General features: G+C 46.9%; 2 protein-coding genes across 3 annotated transcripts in view; both read right to left on the bottom strand.

Annotated features, from left to right (window-relative positions):
- The window catches only part of LOC142579584 (sialin-like), a 90,233-nt gene that overhangs the window by 9,686 nt on the left and 61,979 nt on the right, over positions 1-18,568 (bottom strand). For both annotated transcript variants that reach the window (XM_075689950.1, XM_075689949.1), the window contains exons 4-9: positions 18,171-18,404; positions 13,490-13,673; positions 12,055-12,185; positions 8,616-8,765; positions 7,052-7,184; positions 5,920-6,078 (exon numbers count right to left, since the gene is read on the bottom strand). In XM_075689950.1, coding sequence (XP_075546065.1) covers positions 5,920-6,078; positions 7,052-7,184; positions 8,616-8,765; positions 12,055-12,185; positions 13,490-13,673; positions 18,171-18,404 — 991 coding nt within the window. The remainder of the gene's footprint in view (positions 1-5,919; positions 6,079-7,051; positions 7,185-8,615; positions 8,766-12,054; positions 12,186-13,489; positions 13,674-18,170; positions 18,405-18,568) is intronic.
- Positions 1,300-5,025, bottom strand: LOC142579585 (clathrin light chain-like). Its single transcript, XM_075689951.1, has 2 exons — positions 4,525-5,025; positions 1,300-1,858 (listed from the first exon to the last, which is right to left on the bottom strand). Exons 1-2 carry the CDS (start codon positions 4,794-4,796, stop codon positions 1,483-1,485), a joined length of 648 nt encoding a protein of 215 aa, XP_075546066.1. The 5' UTR covers positions 4,797-5,025; the 3' UTR covers positions 1,300-1,482.

The raw sequence follows: 18,568 nt of genomic DNA, 5'->3' as shown, positions 1-18,568 counted from the left end.
ATCAAAATTCGTTCGTTTGCGCCTTCCGCGCGACAACCGGTAGTGTGTTACAGCTGTACGTCCTGTTCCGGCTTGGCACTATTGGCTAGCCGCTCGTAGCACATCCGTGCGACGAGCGACGAATTCTAGATTCCCCGAACCGAGCGATAGAGCGACAATAACGAGTGCTCGAAGCCGTCGCTCGTTGCTGTCGCACACAAAATCTCGCTCATGGGGTTTGGGCTTAACGCGTCGCAGTGCGCATCGCCGCCATCCAGGGACTGGGCACACGGCTCTTTATAGAGCGTTTCGGTACCAAGGTGCCACAGTTCGGAAAGAGACTTGATCAACCTGTGCGCACAAAGCTCAAGAGGCTCATGCACTCACACGCGTCAATGGGGTCAAACAAAACGATATTCGTGAGAACTTAAGCACAGAAGCGGCACTCTTGGTCCTCACAACTCCAAGACTCAGCGGACAGTCTTAATCGAGCAGCTGGTCTGGAGCCGCACTGCGATCGAAGACACGCGGCGCAAGTACTTTGGAGCCCACCATTCGAGAGCAACGACGAGTGATTTTAACCCTGCGTGCTCCTGGAGGGAAGAAATTACTGGGTCTTGCCCAATTCTCGAAAGAAGTCGACATCTCAGGACTCCTCTAACCCCGTGGTCCACTATCCATACTCTCCTTTCCAGATTTCAGGTCATTGCTTAAATGCATGCGCCAGGCGAACGGGGCCGCGTCGTCACAAAGAGCGAGACATCGACTGGTCACGGTTGTGCACGTTCACTTTAGCGACTTCTGACGTGCAGTAGTAGTAGTCATCGCGCAAGGCTTTCCGGGGCTGTACAATCCTCGCGAGACCAGACGACTACATTAAGCTTTACGCAACGTTCTAATCAAATTTACGTTTGCCGGCCTTCCCAAACGGCTGTAAACTCTATCGCGAAGGATTTATTAAGGTATACCGAGAATGCTTTAGAACACATGCGAGCTCATTTGCCGCTGTCAGCATGGGTAACCGTAGTTTCAGACTCTGTAACTACGTATTCATGCAAAGACGAGCATCGTTATGATACGAGCGCTGTGCGCCCGTGTGCAGCACCAAAAACTTGAATCCAGAGAATGCAAAGGCGTCTGGCTATGCACAGCAAAGAATAGCAAGCACGGCGTACGTCGAAAGGACCTTTTGGCTGGCTTACACGGAACCAGACGTGGTTGCCAGGGCCAGTCAGGAATTTCGTTCGTTAGGCCATCGTATAATGACAACAGCAGTCAGCAGCACCTATAGGCCTTACAGACTTTCATCAAATGCCTTCGCAAACTTTCAACCTCATTTTTATTTCTTCCACACGTGGACAGAACAAAGGCCCAGCCGATGGAAGCGCTGCCGTCTATTGTGGTAGCGAGAACGTAGAGGCCACGCTGCTCCAATAGCCGCAGCATGCTCACGAGTGGGGAACAGCAGCAAGCGCTTTGCTTCGGAAGCCGGCGCTTCGCCCGTCACATCGAGATGACCGGCGAGATGACGCCCAGCGCCCCTGGTGGTGGGCTCTGCTTAAGCTGCAGGATGATGGCGCGCATGCGCGACACATCCTTCGCATTGCGCGTCGCCTTGGCGTTGAAGTCGCAGAGGCGCGCAATGTTCTCCCACTCGGGCACCCTGTCCGGCGTGGGCCCACCGTCCCTGGCTCCACCGCCGGGCAGCCAGTCGGGCAGCATCGCGGACCGGTTGGCAGCGCGGCACTTGGTCACGGACTCGTTATAGCGCGCGTACCAGTCCGAAAGCTCGCGCTGCGCGTTAAGGCGCAACTCTTCCTTCTTGACTTCTTCCTGGGCGTCCTTCTCCTTCAGGTGCCGCTGCATCTCCTCGCGCCACCTGCGAAGGAAAGCAGCACTGTGAGCACAGCAGCGTGTCCTGCGCCCATTTCGGCGCGCTGAAGACTCGGGAGACCTTGGCTTCAGTGTGCGCGCGAACCACCGCGATGACCGAGTGGTCACATGCGTTCCGATTCTGAGCATAAAGCATTCCCGACGTATAATGCGGCGGCCGCGTTCGAACAGATGGTGTAAAAGAGAGAAGAACGCAGAAGTAACACAAGGGCGTCCATGTACTATCGGAATTAGTTGACTCTAAGAGATCTCAAGTGGTCAAAACCCTCCACTACCACGTCTGCCATATCCAGGCGAGAATATTTTCGATCCCAGGGAAACGACGAAGGATCAGTTATGTTTGCTTCCATTAGTGCTACCATAACTGTGTCACTTGGTCGTGCAGTCGGTCTTCTAAGGTACGACCGGAACTGTTATCCAGAAAGCCCTTGAGAACCACATGTACTAAAGAAGCTACACACTCCACAGGCAGTTCCAGTCAAAACCGCACGTAAGGTTTTGCGCAAAGAGTACATGTCCTGTAGATGATAAAAATAATCCGGCACGTGTAATTCGACTAAAGAGCGCGAGATGAATCGTGTGCAGCTTGTTATTCTTGGCAGCCAAAACCATGCCACGCATTTGAAACATTAAAATGGCGTTGGTTTTGGCTGTTAACAAGAGCAGACTGCAGGGTAATGCCGTCAGTGCAGTAAGCGTTTTACGGTAAGTTCTGCGGAGAACAGTAACCGAGTGAGCTCACTTTTTCGATGTTTTCCGCACTATGCTCATTCTACGTGCAAGGCGTATCAAGAGACGAGGTGATACGAGACACCTTTGTGACATTACGGCTTGATTCATTGACAACTCACGTGATCACGGAATCGTGACACAAGTCTACGCTGTATACTGCTGAGTTGCTTGAGAGTTTAGTTGGCGCGTTGTGTGTCAGAGCTGAACATCCTCTTTAAGGACTACAGACTGATTCCCTAGTTTGTGCGACGACGCTTGGGTGAGAAAACCAGGGTGTCTACCAAGTTGACATTTCCATGTGCCCTGAGTTTTCCAGATTTTCCCTGAATGCCTTTGCAAAGTTCCCTGAGTGATACAGAACTTTGTTTTACATCAAGACAGGCAGACACCATGCCGCCCGATGCTGTCACTCTCTAGTAAGTATGCTAAAAATTTCAAAAATAACTTAATCCAGTTTGAATAGTAAGGAGAAGCACTTACTTTATTTTAAAAAATCCTAAGGGAGGGGTTAGTAAAATGCACAGCGAATAAAATATCTTTGAAAAAAATGTAAAACTCATTGCAAATCGAGTCACACATTCTCAAATACGAATAGAAAGGAGATGCATCCAGAAAAAAATATTTTCGAATATGAGATATCTTTATCAATTGATAGCAAGCGCATTGGTATGAGGCCCGAACTTTTCTCAACTCTCCTGACATACTCTCAGCCCGCACACAATGCCTCAATGTGGCGTTTCACTGCTTTAAAGAGTCTATTTTTGTTTGGATGAGGGACACTTTCATCTCGGCGGCAGCCAACACTTCGTTTTTTGAGCTCAAGCTCCTTGAAAGAAGCAGCGTCACGCTTCCTTTCCCGTTCATTCCTCAATGCGTAGGTTTTTTTCTTTCTCGTCCTCCTTCCACCGCGCGTTCGCCCAACGGACCCTTTGAAGCATTCTCTTCGTCAGTTGTACAGTCAACGTCCTTTTTTTTTTTTTAATCCCTAGGTGCCGCGAAAACATCCGTAAAATCGGGCAGTTCGGAAAAATGAAACCATGTCTTTTACGGCCGTTAAGGGCTCAAATCGCCGCAGGCACATCCGAAAAGGCCTACCTGTACACTTATTATGTCTATCGGTGCTCGTACTGTGACAGGAGATGGCGGGTGGACGAGTGTATAGTTAAGGAATAGATACTGTGTCGCGTGACAATTGCCCCTACCCCCGCTTGTTATGCTTCACTGCAAGACTGTTACGTATGTTTCACCGCGTAACATTTCTGTATCAAGGCGAAGCTCACTTTCAAATACCAGCATTATGTAACGTGTCATGTTTTCCTAGCTTCGAAGCCAATCGTGAGGACTACAAAGACAGAGTCGGTACCATTGCTTATAGCGGCAAATTCTTTCAATGAAAAACACCGTGCTGAATGACAAGGAGCTTAACAGCAGACGTTGAAGCAGCTGGTCCTATTTACCGCGGCGGCGATGTAATAAAAACGGCGGCAGTGGTGGCTTTGATACCTGCGGTCACAGCAAGAAGTCCGCAAAATCGGACGACGAAGGTTTCTTGCGTCCAAAATTTCAGACATTCTTATACAATGACTCTATCGGGTAGGCGGTGATGCCGCGAAGCCGTACGAATTATCGGGCCTCCGGAAAGTCGGTCGTTGACTGTACACTGGCAACTCCTCCAGCCGACGACACGGCGTCAAAAGACATATTCATTATGATCCCACTTTGTTACGCGAGCCAGCACTACCGCGAATTTCGTTCCCTTTCAATAGAATTACAGCTAATTTTCCCTCATGTAAGCGAAAATTCCCTGAGTTTTCCTTGACTATTTCCAGAATATTCAAATTCCCTGAGAATTCCCGGTTGGTGAACACCCTGGAAAACGTTTTAAACAGTTGCAGATATTAAAAAAACTATCCCTCTTACTTGCGTATGGTCTCCGGCTCATCCTTGGGCACAGCTGGCGGCCTTGAAGGTGCGTCGGGGCTCATCATGTCGTCCAGAGAGAAACTGCTCGGGGGCAGATCAGCGGGAAACTGGCTGGCCGATCCTTCCAGCAGGTTAATGTCTCCTTCCAATGACGTGCCGCGGCCACCGCCGATCAGGCTCGGTCCGTTGAACAGGTCGTCCATGGAGCTGTCCAACTTCTGGTGCTGCTGTGAGTCGTGGTGCGTCTCGAATGGCGTGAACTCATCCATCGCGATCTAGGGCTGCTTGCGGCTTTTCGACGGTTGGGTCAGAACAGGGTGGTGCTTCGGTCAAAGACGGGGTGGCCCTTGAAGTCGTCTCAAAGGTTGCCGGAAACGATGCTCGGACGTCAAACGACGCTACGAAGACTCGGAGACGCTGCGACGAAATAATGCGCAACGCGCGGGGGCACAGGGCTGGGCGTTTGCAGCGGCCCCTCGCGGCGTGCACGCGCCCGGTGCGCGAGGCGACGAGGACGACGGCGTTTCAAAGTCACGTGCACGTGCTTTCTCTTTCTCGTATTCAAGGCGACGGCGTTCACCTTTATTAAGAGTGTCGTAGTCAAAGCATCGCGCGCCGGGGTCGATATTCCAGTACTCCGTAATGCCGATGCGCCTTAGGGCGAACGAAGCGCAAGATGACGCCACTTGCGTCGAGCCTCTGTCGAGCAAGCATCCGCGTAAGAATGATCATAACAAAAGCGTCTGGGACTAAATGGTGACGCAGTGGCATGAGATAAATTGCCACTGCTACCCATTCACCACTACCCCCTATTTAAAAGCGGACTTCATTAGGTCAGAAAATCTTTTTTTCAGTCATTTAATCATCCTTATTCACCCCCATCCCATACCCTTGTATGCCCTGAGGCATTTATCCTCGCATTAAAAAAAAGCGAACAGCTTCCTTTGGCTTTCATCTTGCTTGGTTGGGCGCCAGTGGCTGGGTTTCTTGCCGGAGAGAGAGAGAGAGCAACGCGCGAGCGCCTAAAGTCAGAGGAGGAGAGAGTGACCATAGTATACTGTTGCAGAATCGTAAATTCAGAGGATGTACTCGCTTGTCTGTTCTGCGTGTTATACGACGGAAAACTTGCAAGATGTTTTGTGTGACTGCACCGTTGTGGCGTGCGTGCGTGCGTGCGTGCGTGCGTGCGTGCGTGCGTGCGTGCGTGCGTGCGTGCGTGCGTGCGTGCGTGCGTGCGTGCGTGCGTGCGCGCGCGCGCAAGTGTGAAAATTGTGTCAGGCAAGCATCACCTGTTCGTGCAGATGACGGTTGTAGTAATGGTCATCAGTCAGCACCTCCTTGATATCGTTTAATACAGCTCCATAGTATGCCTTTAAGAGAAAGGTTTCTCACCTGCGTAGTCTGGCGCCATGTCGACTGGGATGGCCATGTAGCCCGCTTCGCTGACTCCGCGCACGGTTCCGGCCACCACGAAGAGCACCAGGCTGAGTGGGCCGTTGCAGCCACCCACCGTGGGCACGATCATCAGCATCACCGATGGAACCAAGTGCGCTGCACGCGCGAACAGTACGCAGTGCGCTCAGAGAGCACTTGAAATTATTATGGGGACGCCCGACTCTCCTCTTAAACCTCTTAAACTTCTTAAGCCTCTTAAACTAAAGCCTTTTAAACTAAAAACTAAAGCCTCTTGAACTTCTAATTTTAAGGGGCTTTACCCGGGTCCCCTAACGTTCGCTTTCCCCGCGTGACTTTCGCGGCAGAAGAAATCGGTCACCATGGAACAGGTGTTGTTACGCGGCTATGACGAGAGATGGCGCGAGTGTTACGATGCTAGCGCCACCTGACGGCATAAGCATAGTTAACTCGGGCGCAAGAACAACTTGATTCATTCTTTTCGGGTGGGAGACAACGATGCACGCTCGCAGGTGCGCTCCGCAGTACTCATCCCGTTCGGCTTCGAAGCGCGGTACTCTCATGGGTGAACGCGATCGCTATAGGAAACGCCTCAGTTTAGGCCTCGGTGTGGAGCACGATTTGCTCGGTATTCTTGCGTGGTGAGTCAAACTTCCTCGATTCCTCAGAGTGCTTTATCAGCACGTTCTTGTGGTCCATTTCCCCTCTTTCAAGTGTATATATGTTTCCAAACGAAGTAAACAATAATTCATTGTATGTATTTCGACTATCTGTTATTTCTTGTATAGAAGGAGCAATAAACATAGTTCTTTAGGCATACTTATGTTACTGTTTTGTCGTTTCTGTTTAATTACAAAGCAAACGTCAGGCTCAATTGCATACCGTTAATGCACAAGTGTGTGTCATGTAAAGTGCGAGCCAGTCGTATATGTGGACTGACTGGAAAATTAAGTGTCAGCTATTGTTTGTACGAGAGGACCCCAGGGCAGTGTGAACCCGGCAATCTTCAACAGAGCCACATGTATTGCCAGAATAGGCGGGACGTTCGTTGTAGACAGGATACTGTGAATGATAGAACGTGAGCAGCGACAGAACATGAACAGACACCCACCGAGCCCATTGAAAAGCTTCCGGATGCGGGTCGGCGACATCAGGGCTCGGCTACGCAGGTAGTCGGCAATGATGCCCGACAGAGCTCCAGACACGATGGCGCCGATGTACGGAAGCGCAGAGTAGAGGCCATTCTGCGTAGCACACGCGCACAGTACATTCGCTTTATATACGTGGCGTTTCACGCAGCCCACAAATTCTAGTTTAGTGGACAGCTCAATCTTACTATCTTGCTTGGCTAGCGCCGCTGCAATACATCGACCCTGCAGCTTTAATGAGCGGGTTCTTCTTAAGGCTAAGCAACGTCCCGTTGATCATCTAGTCGGTTACTCTTCCGTAAGCGCTAGCTTTCTTTTATTTTGCTTTTTCTTTTTTTCTTTTTTCAACTAAGGATTGTCATTCCGCATAGCTTCTGCCTCAGCGGCGTGGTCATTAAACCTGCCGATATGCAGATGCACCGGAGCGACAGTAGCATTTTAAAATGCCAATAAAAGCGTTAATGAACTCAACTAAATGTCTTTGTACGTCACAAGCTTTACCAAAACAATGAAAAACCATAATGACAGCAGTGCTGTCCTACAGGTACTAAGTGATTAACCGGGTAAGACACCTTAACAGGAGATGTTGAAGGAATATCATCATCGCTCGCTTGTTTTGTGGTGGGAGAAAACACAGTTGTTTAGTTAATCAATGCGCAATCGCACCCAGTGTCACATTGCTTTCGAAACGGTCTTCCTGGTGCGGGCTCAATCTTCTGTATATGATGTGGCAGGGCTAGTCTTATCGTAAGTGAGCTCAATGTAATTTTCTTTTTTCGCGTAATAGGTTTGCTGCTGGTTCGAGACAATAAAGAATGCGCGCGGCGAGATTTGAATCGGAAAAAAAATGTGGATTCTTCTAGAAGTGGCTCACGCTTCTCGGCAGGTTCTGGCAAGACATACATCGAGCAAACAGAACGATATCTAATGGGCATAAGGCACGACATCACAATCTCTGTGTGAGGAATAAGTCGTTACACCGCTTACCGACGCTCGGCGCCGAGTGCACATATTGGTTTCCCGAAAGTAAACATCACGAAAAGAAAGAAATAATACAGAGACACAGTGTCCAGTGACTTGCTTGAGGCACTTAAGATCCAACGAAATGGTTGGCAGTGTATTAGCGACGCATCAAAAATCTAGGAAAAGTTGAAATCGAAGTGATCGGTAGCCCGTGGGTCTTTCGAGAAATCGAATGTATTTTAGGATGGCCGAAACGGTGCGTGAAGCATATATTATCGGAGAGTACGGAAAAAGAAGTAAATCGTCGGACTCTGACAAAATTGAAACTGATTCATGACAATGGCTACGCAAAACCATCCGCAACCTAAACTGCGCGTGTGATGGTGGGAGAGGGCATTAGGCTACTGTTGAGAGGAAACGTTGCGTATCTATTCATTCTGCAGTGACCAAAAATCTACTTTTTTTTTCAAACTGTCAGACTGTTGATCTTACTCTATTCGAACTTGCGCCAAAGAGGAAACCACAATTAAAGCGGCTGTGCCACTCGCGAATCACGTTACTCACGTCGTCGATCTCATAGTGCAGCACAGTTCCCAGGTATGTGGGCAGCTCGCTCACGAGCACGTACTGCAGCCAGTGGGTGCCGAAGTGCGCCATCACCACGCCCAGCACGGCTGTCGAGCTGAACATCTTGGTCCACGGCGTCTTGCGAGCCTGCACGCAAATCAAGAGGCGTACAGACAGGGTACCACGGTTACTCACGACGTGCTTAATTCGGGGTCTTTCTTAAGAAACGCGTATGCTTAAGATACACGACGTTCGTGGCTGATGCGTCCCTCGAATGCACGCGAGAAAGGAATTTAGCGATTCTTGCTTGTGATCGCGCTTGAAAATAACACTCACCTAACAAGACCGTTTTGTCAATATAGGCCGCTTAGATATCACGCGGCCCATAGGTCGACGAATTAAACAGAACTTACACGGACGTGCTCAGAGAATATACCTTTAGCTCAGGGCTCACTACGACTGAGAACTCACCGAAACAAAACTCAACCGAACTCACTCTGACTCTGGCTCATAAAAATGACGCGCAAGCAGGCTCGCTATGGCTCATGGACTCATAATGACTCGCGCTCGCTCAGACGTACGCAATAACGTATTCCTTCAGATTCACGGAATCATATGATCGACCACGCTCGATGATAAAAGGGTCTGATTAACTTGGATTAATGAGAACTTTGTCTCAAATGAAGTCTCGTGTGTCAAAAAAAAAAAAGCGAAATTCCTTGCAACTGGCACTTGCTTGAATTTAAGACAAGTAAGTTCCGATCTGCCGGCACTCATTTCGGCTCCAACTCACGTCTGCTTCAACTCATCTCGACTCACTCCAATTCAGACTAATGTTACTCCTGAGCTCGACTCACTCACGCGCACTCGGACTAACTTCGAACGCTTACTCAAGTTGGCCTTATATTGGTTCTTGTTATTCTCATAATACTTGTATGCTGCTTATTGCGTGTTAGTCTGTTTTTTGTTTGTAATTTCTATTGAGCGTCCCAGTGCAATCTTTAATTTCTGGAACCTGTGTTGTATCTATTTACTTGTATTTCCTTTATTTTGAAATGAATAAAGTGTTTCTTGATTCAGACTCGGACTCAAAGTGGCTTAGAGCCTGAGTGAATCTGAGTGAACCAATTAATGAGCCCGCGACATGACAAACCCGCACATTGGCAAAAAGCAACTAAACATTAAGAAAGTATGCGCGCAATGACGCTGATGCCTGACATATATGTAATGATGGTGCACATTTTTTGGGGGGAAGCAACGCACGGCATATGGTGTGAAGGCCGCTCCGTAGCATTTTTTTTTTTAAGTCAGGAGGCGAAACTTTGCACATCTAGCCTAATCGCAGTCAGAAGGGTGCGCTTTCTCGAAAGCACAAACACGCACATTACTGACACGACAGTATACACGTTATATTTACCCAGGCTTCCTAACGTGTAGTCACTGCGGAAACAATGCGCCGAATAATCACACCTTGTAGCAATGCTCCGCCACCTCCGTCTTCAAAAACACTATACTTTCAAGATTGCCAGTGAAGAAGCGAGGTCCATAAAAAAAAATTCATGGTGAAGCCATTCTTTTATTTTGCGGCAATCCTCCTCATCTTCGCGCTCTCCCGCTATTGCCCACGTGCGAATGGCTTAATGCGATCACGTGGTATTTCCACGGGACCGCACTGGTCACTGGCGTCTCTGAAAGGCTTCAAAGTTTCTTCACGTAGCATGGTTTAAGCCAGCATACGAACCAATAAGGATTTATTTCACGGAATGCAGTTCAAAAAAAAAAAATCAAGAAAATCAATTGCGATTTAGCAATAAACGTGGAAGAGATGCGTTAGTATTACGTCACACCTTTTTGAGCTCTCGGATTTAAACCGCGTTCCCCACATTGAAAAGTATTGTTCAAGCACTGCGACAGCGAGGAGCAAGGAGCCGAAGCACGCTGGCTGCCCGGTTCCGGGTGACGTAAGCAGAACGTCGCTTCGAGCCTCCTGGTTTCGGTTTCGCGAGCTCTGATAGCCGAAAATCGTCGTGCTATGGTTCCGCGGGTACAATCATTTTTTTTTTCTATCCAGAAGTTGGTGTGACTCGTACGGCGTTTGGTTCAATTTCCCCAAAAGGATAAACATGCTAAAATTAAATGTGCGAGAGTTAACTGATTTTTGTTGATTAATGAGTAATTAGCACGTGTAAGCCGTCACCTCGTGGTCACCACCGCTGACGAGATCTCTTCGAAGGAAACGCCCTGTTATTTATAAACGGCTAGTTTAAAAGATTACTTGGAGTCTTCGTAGAAACACCCGGTATACACGGTGTTTCAGCGAACAATTTCAAAAATTTTTAAGATTGCCACGGGCAGGTAGCACAATTCCAGTCCCTCAGCTAGTCTACTCGAAGACGCGAATATTACACAATAAATTGAAATGCATAATACAATAATTAACAAAGATTTCTTATTAAGTTTTACCTAATTACATTATGGCGCATATTGCAATATACACATTCTAGCAGGTTAGACTGCAACGCATATCCACTTGAACATACCTGTGTGGATGACGCCATTCATGAGACATGCGCCGTCAAACTTGCGGTAAAAATGCACTGTCGACCCATAAATTTTCTTAAGAAAACGTTGTTTTATGCATTTAGGCACAAAACTATCTGGAACGCCATTGCATTTGTCCGCAAAGATCGGGAAATAATATCTCGAAACTGGCGTCATTTCGAGAATTCGTCCCAAGTGGATCCGCCTTGCGAGCTCCCCGGCTAGAATTTGTAAATTGCAATATGCGCCATAAGGTAAATAGTTAAAAACTTAATTATTGAATGTTTCTTAATTTGTAGATTATGCATGTCATTTTTAAATGATTCCCGCCTTTTTAAGCAAACTAGCTCATGGACTAGAATTGTGCTATGCTACAAGAAATTTGTAAAGATTTTTGAATGTGTTCGCTGAAACACCCTGTATAACTCTTCACCACATGAGCGGCCTCCCACGCTTCACATCAAGTTCTTTTTTTTCTTTTTTCACTTTGGAGGCTCCTAACGCTGACACATTTAGAAATGTAGTACGACACAAACTAAAACCTATTTGTTTCGCGCATGTTTAGAGGTCCATAACCTTTTAGGGACGCTAGCGTCGCTCCATGTGGGAGGATAGTTAGAGGAGGAGTAGGAGGAGGAGGAGGAGAGCACGAAAAGGGCAATGGCGCTACCTTAAAACTGATCTAGAGACATCAGGAAGGAGTTGAGCGTTCCCCCTACGAACGTAAGAAAAAAATATGGTGGTGACCGCTTATGGAGCGCGCAGCATGTCAAAAATGTGCTGGGCCAGGAGGCATGAGCCTACCAAAGGAGGCGCGGACTGGAGCCTCACTTCCTATGGGACCAATATATGCTATCTCTTGATGCAGCTGCACAACACAGAGCAGGTGACTCACAAGCGTGGGCTTCTGTTCGCCGAGGTCCGCCTCGATCATGTGTACCTCCCAGGCACTGGCCCACCGGTGGTCGGATGGACGGTTGGACGTGAACAAGATCCAAAACACAAACCACACGCACGTCCACAAGCCTGCGTTCGGCAAGGAAACGACGCCTTTTCAGTATAAATCAGGCGCAATCACATGTGGGCAAACGCAAAGTGATGGTACGTACTTGTTTCAATGGCACAAGTTTATTCGCCATATTACAACGAACGTTTATATTTATACAAAACAAGTTATTTTTTTGTCCGCCCTACAAGCGATAGTTAAACCGACATGGCAAATATTTGTTTCTTGTCCACCCAGTTAGGTTTTAAAAAAAATCTCTGTACCGAAATCGGTGTGGAAAGTTTTACAAACTCTCTTAGTGTTGTCGATAGGTGCACATCTTTATCCGTAAACAATAGCTTCCGTAGGTCAAAATAAAAGGGCCCATTTTTAGGACAGAAAACAAACATATAACGATGTCATTTTTCGATCTCTCTACAGCAATTCATTTGGAAAAGAACAGAAAAGTGAAAACAACCAGTCAGACGGGCAGCAAGCCGTTACCTGTAAAAAAAAATAAGTTTTAATTTTTTTGTTCTAGGACATCCCTGACAACCCCCCACCCCCATGCTCTTTTAAAAATCTCATCTGTTAACAAGATCGTGGAAGCTAATAAGTCTGATTGCATTGTGTGCTAAAATAAGGTCATCGTCGCCACTCCTTGAGTAATAAAATTATTTCGTGAATCTCTCAAGGACCCTGCAAAAGTTATCCCATGAGTGCTATTTCACTGTATTTTACAGTAACGCTGATGCGCAAAAAACAAAAGAAAAACAGATACTGGTTTAAATAGGTTCAAACAAGCAAGGAAGTCTCAGCCCGTAGCCATCCGAGGGTCAGAGGAACCAAGGCACGCATCTCGCCAACTGCTGTTAAATTACTCTACTCGTTGGTTGAACGTTGCAGTTTTTGTGACTGAGAACAAACGCTACTCGATGCTTTCCCAGCGAAGCTAGTGCGCATGTTATACTTCTTAGTAGGTCAGCGTCGCGGTCTAGAAAAGTCTCATCTCCAGCATGGATTCATATGGCCACGACACTCGACAAGCATTCCAATTTGTGGCGCACTTAGTGTGTGACTACGAACCTAAACACGACATTCGGACACTTGAAATTCGGAACACTCGGACACGACATTCGGGCACGACATTCGCACACGACATTCGGAACTTCAGTCCGCGTGTGCTCTTCGCCTCCGTTTTTTTTTTTTTTTTTTTTTTGTACCGAGAAAGGAAAGCTGTCTCCTTCTTTTTTCCACAAACTGCACTGCAAGAACACATGACAGAATTAGCCGGCTACAAACGGAGGAGGGGAATGGGAATGCCGGAGTCGCGAAGCTCGCTCACCGAACACGTAGAACACGGACGGCCAGCCTCCGAGGAAGTCCGAGCCGGCCAGCAGCCCGGAGATGTACATTCCCATGGCGACGCCGAAGAAGCCCCCCGTGTGAATGAGAGAGACGGCGGTGGCCCGCTGGTTTACAGGGATCCAGTGCGCCACTTGGGCCTCGATGGCCGGGTACGTCACGCCCTGTCAGGTGCGGTTTCGGGTAAACCAACGCGTGTAAACTTGAACAGAGGTCACGGCAAGACAAGAGAGAGGTACAGAGCGAGCGACAGAGAGCAACGTAGATTATATTTGAGGAAAGGCAGAGAGGCCGTCACGAGTTCGTGTGTTCTAACCTGCTGCTCTTCACCGGGGGAAAAGGGAAACGGTGGGGGGAAGGGGATGAGTGACAATGAGAACAGATTAGAGGGATGCTATATGCGCCGTCGCGCTCCATTACTAATGGCGCGGGCACACGTCAGTATCGCGGAAATGTTCCAGAGCATTCCTTAAAGCAGGTTGTTGCGTACCGTGGAAGGCAATCACTGACGCAAGGGAAGGTCGTTAAAGACCTGCCGAATATCGGTACGAAGCAAAATAATAGGCCGTTGGCTGTCACAGATTCACGGGCGTGCGAGAGGCAAGAAGCAAGTGACACAAGCTACCGGAGCTAGGGGGAGCGTTTCAGACCCAACTAGAATCAACAGAGAACATCGAATGACTTGAACTTTACTAAAGGCGAACATACTGCAGTGACCAAGGAACGCGACGTTTCTTCGTGAAATTTCGAAGTCTGTTGCTTGTTTAGTGCGCAGTCCACATCGAACTTGCAACGAGCACATTGCACGAAGAAGAAAAAGCACAGCCAGTAAATTTTTTGAATACGTGCAAGGTAGTTTTGACATAGCTAGCATCATTTGTTCACATGAACGCTTGCGTCGCTCTTCCTTTTTTTTTTTTTTTGCTGCTTTCGATCAATTTTAATCCAGAGAAATGCACGACGGTGCTCGCCATGGCTCACACAGCAGCGTTACAAGCTTGGAAACCCAGCAACAGTGCGTGTTCGTTTCTTAGTGTGATAAAGCGCAGTCTCCATGACAGCCAGATGTAGGGTTCATCCTAAACACACACATTCGGTGAACTCGTGTTGTCTTCGTCTCGAGCACTGTGTGTCCCAAATATCGTACGAAATACTATATAGCACTTTTAGACTTTTAGTCGTATATCACAGTCGTATATCAGCTCTTGTCGCGTTTTTCATTTCATTTATTTCCGCCTTAAGTTCCCGAAGGTATGTTGTTGTTGTCGTCGTCGTCGTCGTCGTCGTCGTCGTTGTTGTTGTTGTTGTTGTTGTTGTCCTCGACTCGCACATGTTCCTTTGAGTGTGACTTCGGCATTATTCACCATCTATAGAAATTTCACACTGCTGTAGCAATTTGTCCGAAAGTTGCTGAAGCTATCATATTAGTAATATCATATCGATAATATTATTATTTCATAAAGCAAATTTACTGGAGGCAGCGGTTTGCGCCGCGTATAGATCAGCACATCACGAGTCGCCTGTTTTGTATTTACTCGGCCATTTCGTTGTAAAATCATTTCAAAGGCTATGACATCGAACTTTAATGTTCACGCGCATAAAGTTCTTTATTTAATGTGAATTTAAAGCCTGTATTTCTACGGTATCTGCGTTATTTAGATTTCTTCTGTGCCACCTTTATTTACCTCGTCAACGACGGATGCTCCTCCTTATTAAGTATGTCCATGCGGAGAAGTCAACTCCGCTGGCTCTTTGTGCAGAGAAGCAGCTCCACAGCAGCCACGCCGTGGTCAAACAGCATACGGGAGAGGATATATCGCTATTTGGAGTTCATTCTCGTTGATTTAAGGGCACGAAACATATGTACTCATGGTACAGTATGCATTGAAGATGCTTCATCATAAAGGGTTATATAACATCTTAACTTTCGATCGTTTCTGGGGACTTTGGTGGCATTATGTGAAGTTTGTGAGTACGCTGCTTGCGTGTCGTCCAAAGTGGAGGTACGTATTCGTGATTCCAAGTGATTTATTGTGGCATGGTTTCTTCTGCGTCGCCATGGTCTGCCTACTGACTACTTTAACTGTGTGGTAATCTTTAATTTTTTCTGCTTTGTGTACAAGAAAAAAACAAGCGGTTGGAGACAGCGATACCATCACCACCATTACGCGGAGTAACAGCCTTATCTGCAGTTTCAACTTCATGTGGAAACATGAATATCCCACCCTAATATTCATCTTCTCATCAAGCTCACGCAGAAAAAAAATACCACTCTGAGCGGGAGTACTTATTTAAGCAAAATTAAAGCACAATAAAGTTTTTTTTCCAACAAAAATACAAAACATCGCTTTCATAACGTCCATCTAAAGCTAACTCCGAGGCCACAGCTGTACTCATCCAACATTTCTGTACCATGAACACTAACGATGAATGCTCCTTCTTTAGTCCTCATTTATATGTGTATGTATGTATATTGTCACGTGGTGGTGACGTTGAAGAACACAGTAGCAATACTGTGAAAGACAAAACTAACTTTTATTGGGCGAACCTGTGCCCACAAGAACAGGCTACACTTATAGCACAACGATAGCGGCGAACACGGTCGGCGATAGCCGAAAATCTGATCAGCGGGTCCAGCGCGTCGGCTTTTATACAGCAGTCATCGAACGTTCCAGACTAATCGTTGGGACCCGCGTGCCTTCCACAAAGTTCTACACCATTCGCGTCACGCGATGAAATCAGATAAGACAAGGTTCGGCGACAACAGACAGCGGATAGAAGCATCGATAACTTTCCAGAAACTTCGGACACATGCAGGCGCGTCCCGCGCTGTGCGATAAGATTTGTTAGGCGGCGAAACGTGGTCGCCCGATAAATATAAGTACACTTGTCAATATATATATATATATATATATATATATATATATATATATATATATATATATATATATATATATATATATATATATATATATATATATATATATATATATATATATATATATATATACATATATACATAGATAGATAGATAGATAGATAGATAGATAGATAGATAGATAGATAGATAGATAGATTGAGTTGTGCAATTCGCAGCTTACATTGACTTCACTCGCATTAGAGTCCAAACCGATGTCTAACAAACCTCGTTTTTACTAGTTTACTTCATATATAGTCCAGAAGAAAACTGTTCTGGGGCTGTTTGGCATGTCATAACTACATAAGTATAGCACTGTCAACGTCACCAAAGCACAAGCACGAGGCAAACAAAAGACGGCATACACAGAATGCGCAATGTCCGAGCAATATAGCATTTTCTGGAAACTAGGACGTTAGTCAGCAGTTACTATGCGTGCATTTTGATTATTCTCGCGTTACTTCCATGTGTTATGGTAAGTTTGGCAGAGCGAATATATGTACAGCTGAAATTATTTGTTTCTGGCTAGTATTTGAGTTTAACCGTGTATATGAGTAATATCTGTAAAATCGCCATTTGAAATAGGGCTATGTGAAGATTTCGCGGAAGGAACACATCGTGTCATTTTTGTACGTTTTTTTTTTTACAAAGAATTTCGGAGCTAAACGGAAACGCAGAAGGAACGAAAATTTCCGGCAAAACCCATCTCACGATGACTGTCGTCGTTAATGCGATTAGCATTCAAGCAATGTAGCGGCACACCGTATTATTTAAGACGTCTTTATTTACAATCGGTAGCGGCGATTCTCAGATTTCGATTACGTCGGTCTCGCTATCGATTGCACATATGAGGGGTATGTTCTACTAACTCGGCAGCTCATAAGGCCCTCTTAGGCGGCACGTACTAACGGCAAAGAAAGCGCCGTAACCTGTTTTATATATAGTCATGATTTACGTCATAGCGGGGATAACGTGAAGCTGTCGTATTTTCTATCATGTGACCTTGCGCATGCGCTACTGCTTAGCGAGTGACAGTGACGTTTCAGAGTCTACACAGACGGTAGCAGCAACACACCAAAGCGAAGGAAGTAGGCTAAAATTGCTAACCGCATTAAAATTATTTCAATAATTACTCGGCAGGAATAGACATCTGAGTATTTTGGGGTATTGTTTTGTGAGAACGGATCGTGGTCTGAGAACGTTGATAGCACAGATCGTAAAGCCCGTGCTTCAATTGGGTTCCTTCAAAGGACCCTGAAGCATGTGGAGAGGCATGTTTCAGGGTCCTCTGAACTTCTCTGAAGCCCACTTCAGGCCAGTACTAGAGTACGAATGCCCTGTGTGTCAGGTGCCCCATTCTGTGCGCATTGGAGCAAATACAATGTAATGACGCAAGAAGTTGTGGGCGGTAACGCCGGTACAATAGAGCAACAAATATGAAGGGCTATACTGGGCTTCTCTTTGTGAACGTGGTAAAAATCTTCGCTTCAAGCTCTTGTATCAAAGGTAAAATAATCACAGCGGAATTTCGGCCCTGTCGTACTTAAAACCGCCTAATTACATATTTGCCAGAAGAGAGCAAGCTTTCAAAATACCGACAAGTTACCGACAGAAACTGTGAGTAGCAACGCTGTTGGTATGTTTTATCATGGATTACATCCCCTCAACGATGCCTATTGGCTGCTGCGGGTTTTCACTGAACAAAAGAAAAACATGGCGCTGTCTCTGTCAGAGACGCACGCACCTCTCCGATGCCCTGGAGCACCCTGACGGCGATCAGGTAGGAGACGCCGGCGTGGGCCGCCACCGGTATAAGGAGGGACAGCAGCCCGGTGAACAGCGTGCCCAAGCCGAAGAGCCACTTGGCACCGCACCTCTCGGCTAGCCGTCCGCCGGGGATGGGCGTCACGATGTAGCCATAGTAGAAGGCGCCCAGGATGACGCCCTGCGTCACTGGGTCCCACACGAACGGGCCGTCCTGCCAAGGAAACGAGGAGAACGAGCGTTGACGGAGGAAGTCAAGAAACAGAGGAAGATGGTCAGGTTGGTAAATTTGTACCACAGAAAGGTTCACTGCAAGAATTATATCCACGAACGCGAAGATTGATTGATTGATTGATTGATTGATTGATTGATTGATTG

This window comes from Dermacentor variabilis, chromosome 4, assembly GCF_050947875.1.
Source record: "Dermacentor variabilis isolate Ectoservices chromosome 4, ASM5094787v1, whole genome shotgun sequence".
Taxonomy (NCBI): domain Eukaryota; kingdom Metazoa; phylum Arthropoda; class Arachnida; order Ixodida; family Ixodidae; genus Dermacentor; species Dermacentor variabilis.
The sequence above is the reverse complement of the archived record's forward strand: the minus strand, read 5'-3'. Positions and strand labels throughout refer to the sequence as shown.

Excerpts from the sequence above, each read along its gene's own strand:
- LOC142579585 (XM_075689951.1), bottom strand. The coding sequence starts at position 4,796 with ATGGATGAGTTCACGCCATTCGAGACGCACCACGACTCACAGCAGCAC. Across the intron at positions 1,859-4,524 it reads GAGCCGGAGACCATACGCAA|GTGGCGCGAGGAGATGCAGC; the intron begins GTAAGAGGGATA and ends TTTCCTTCGCAG.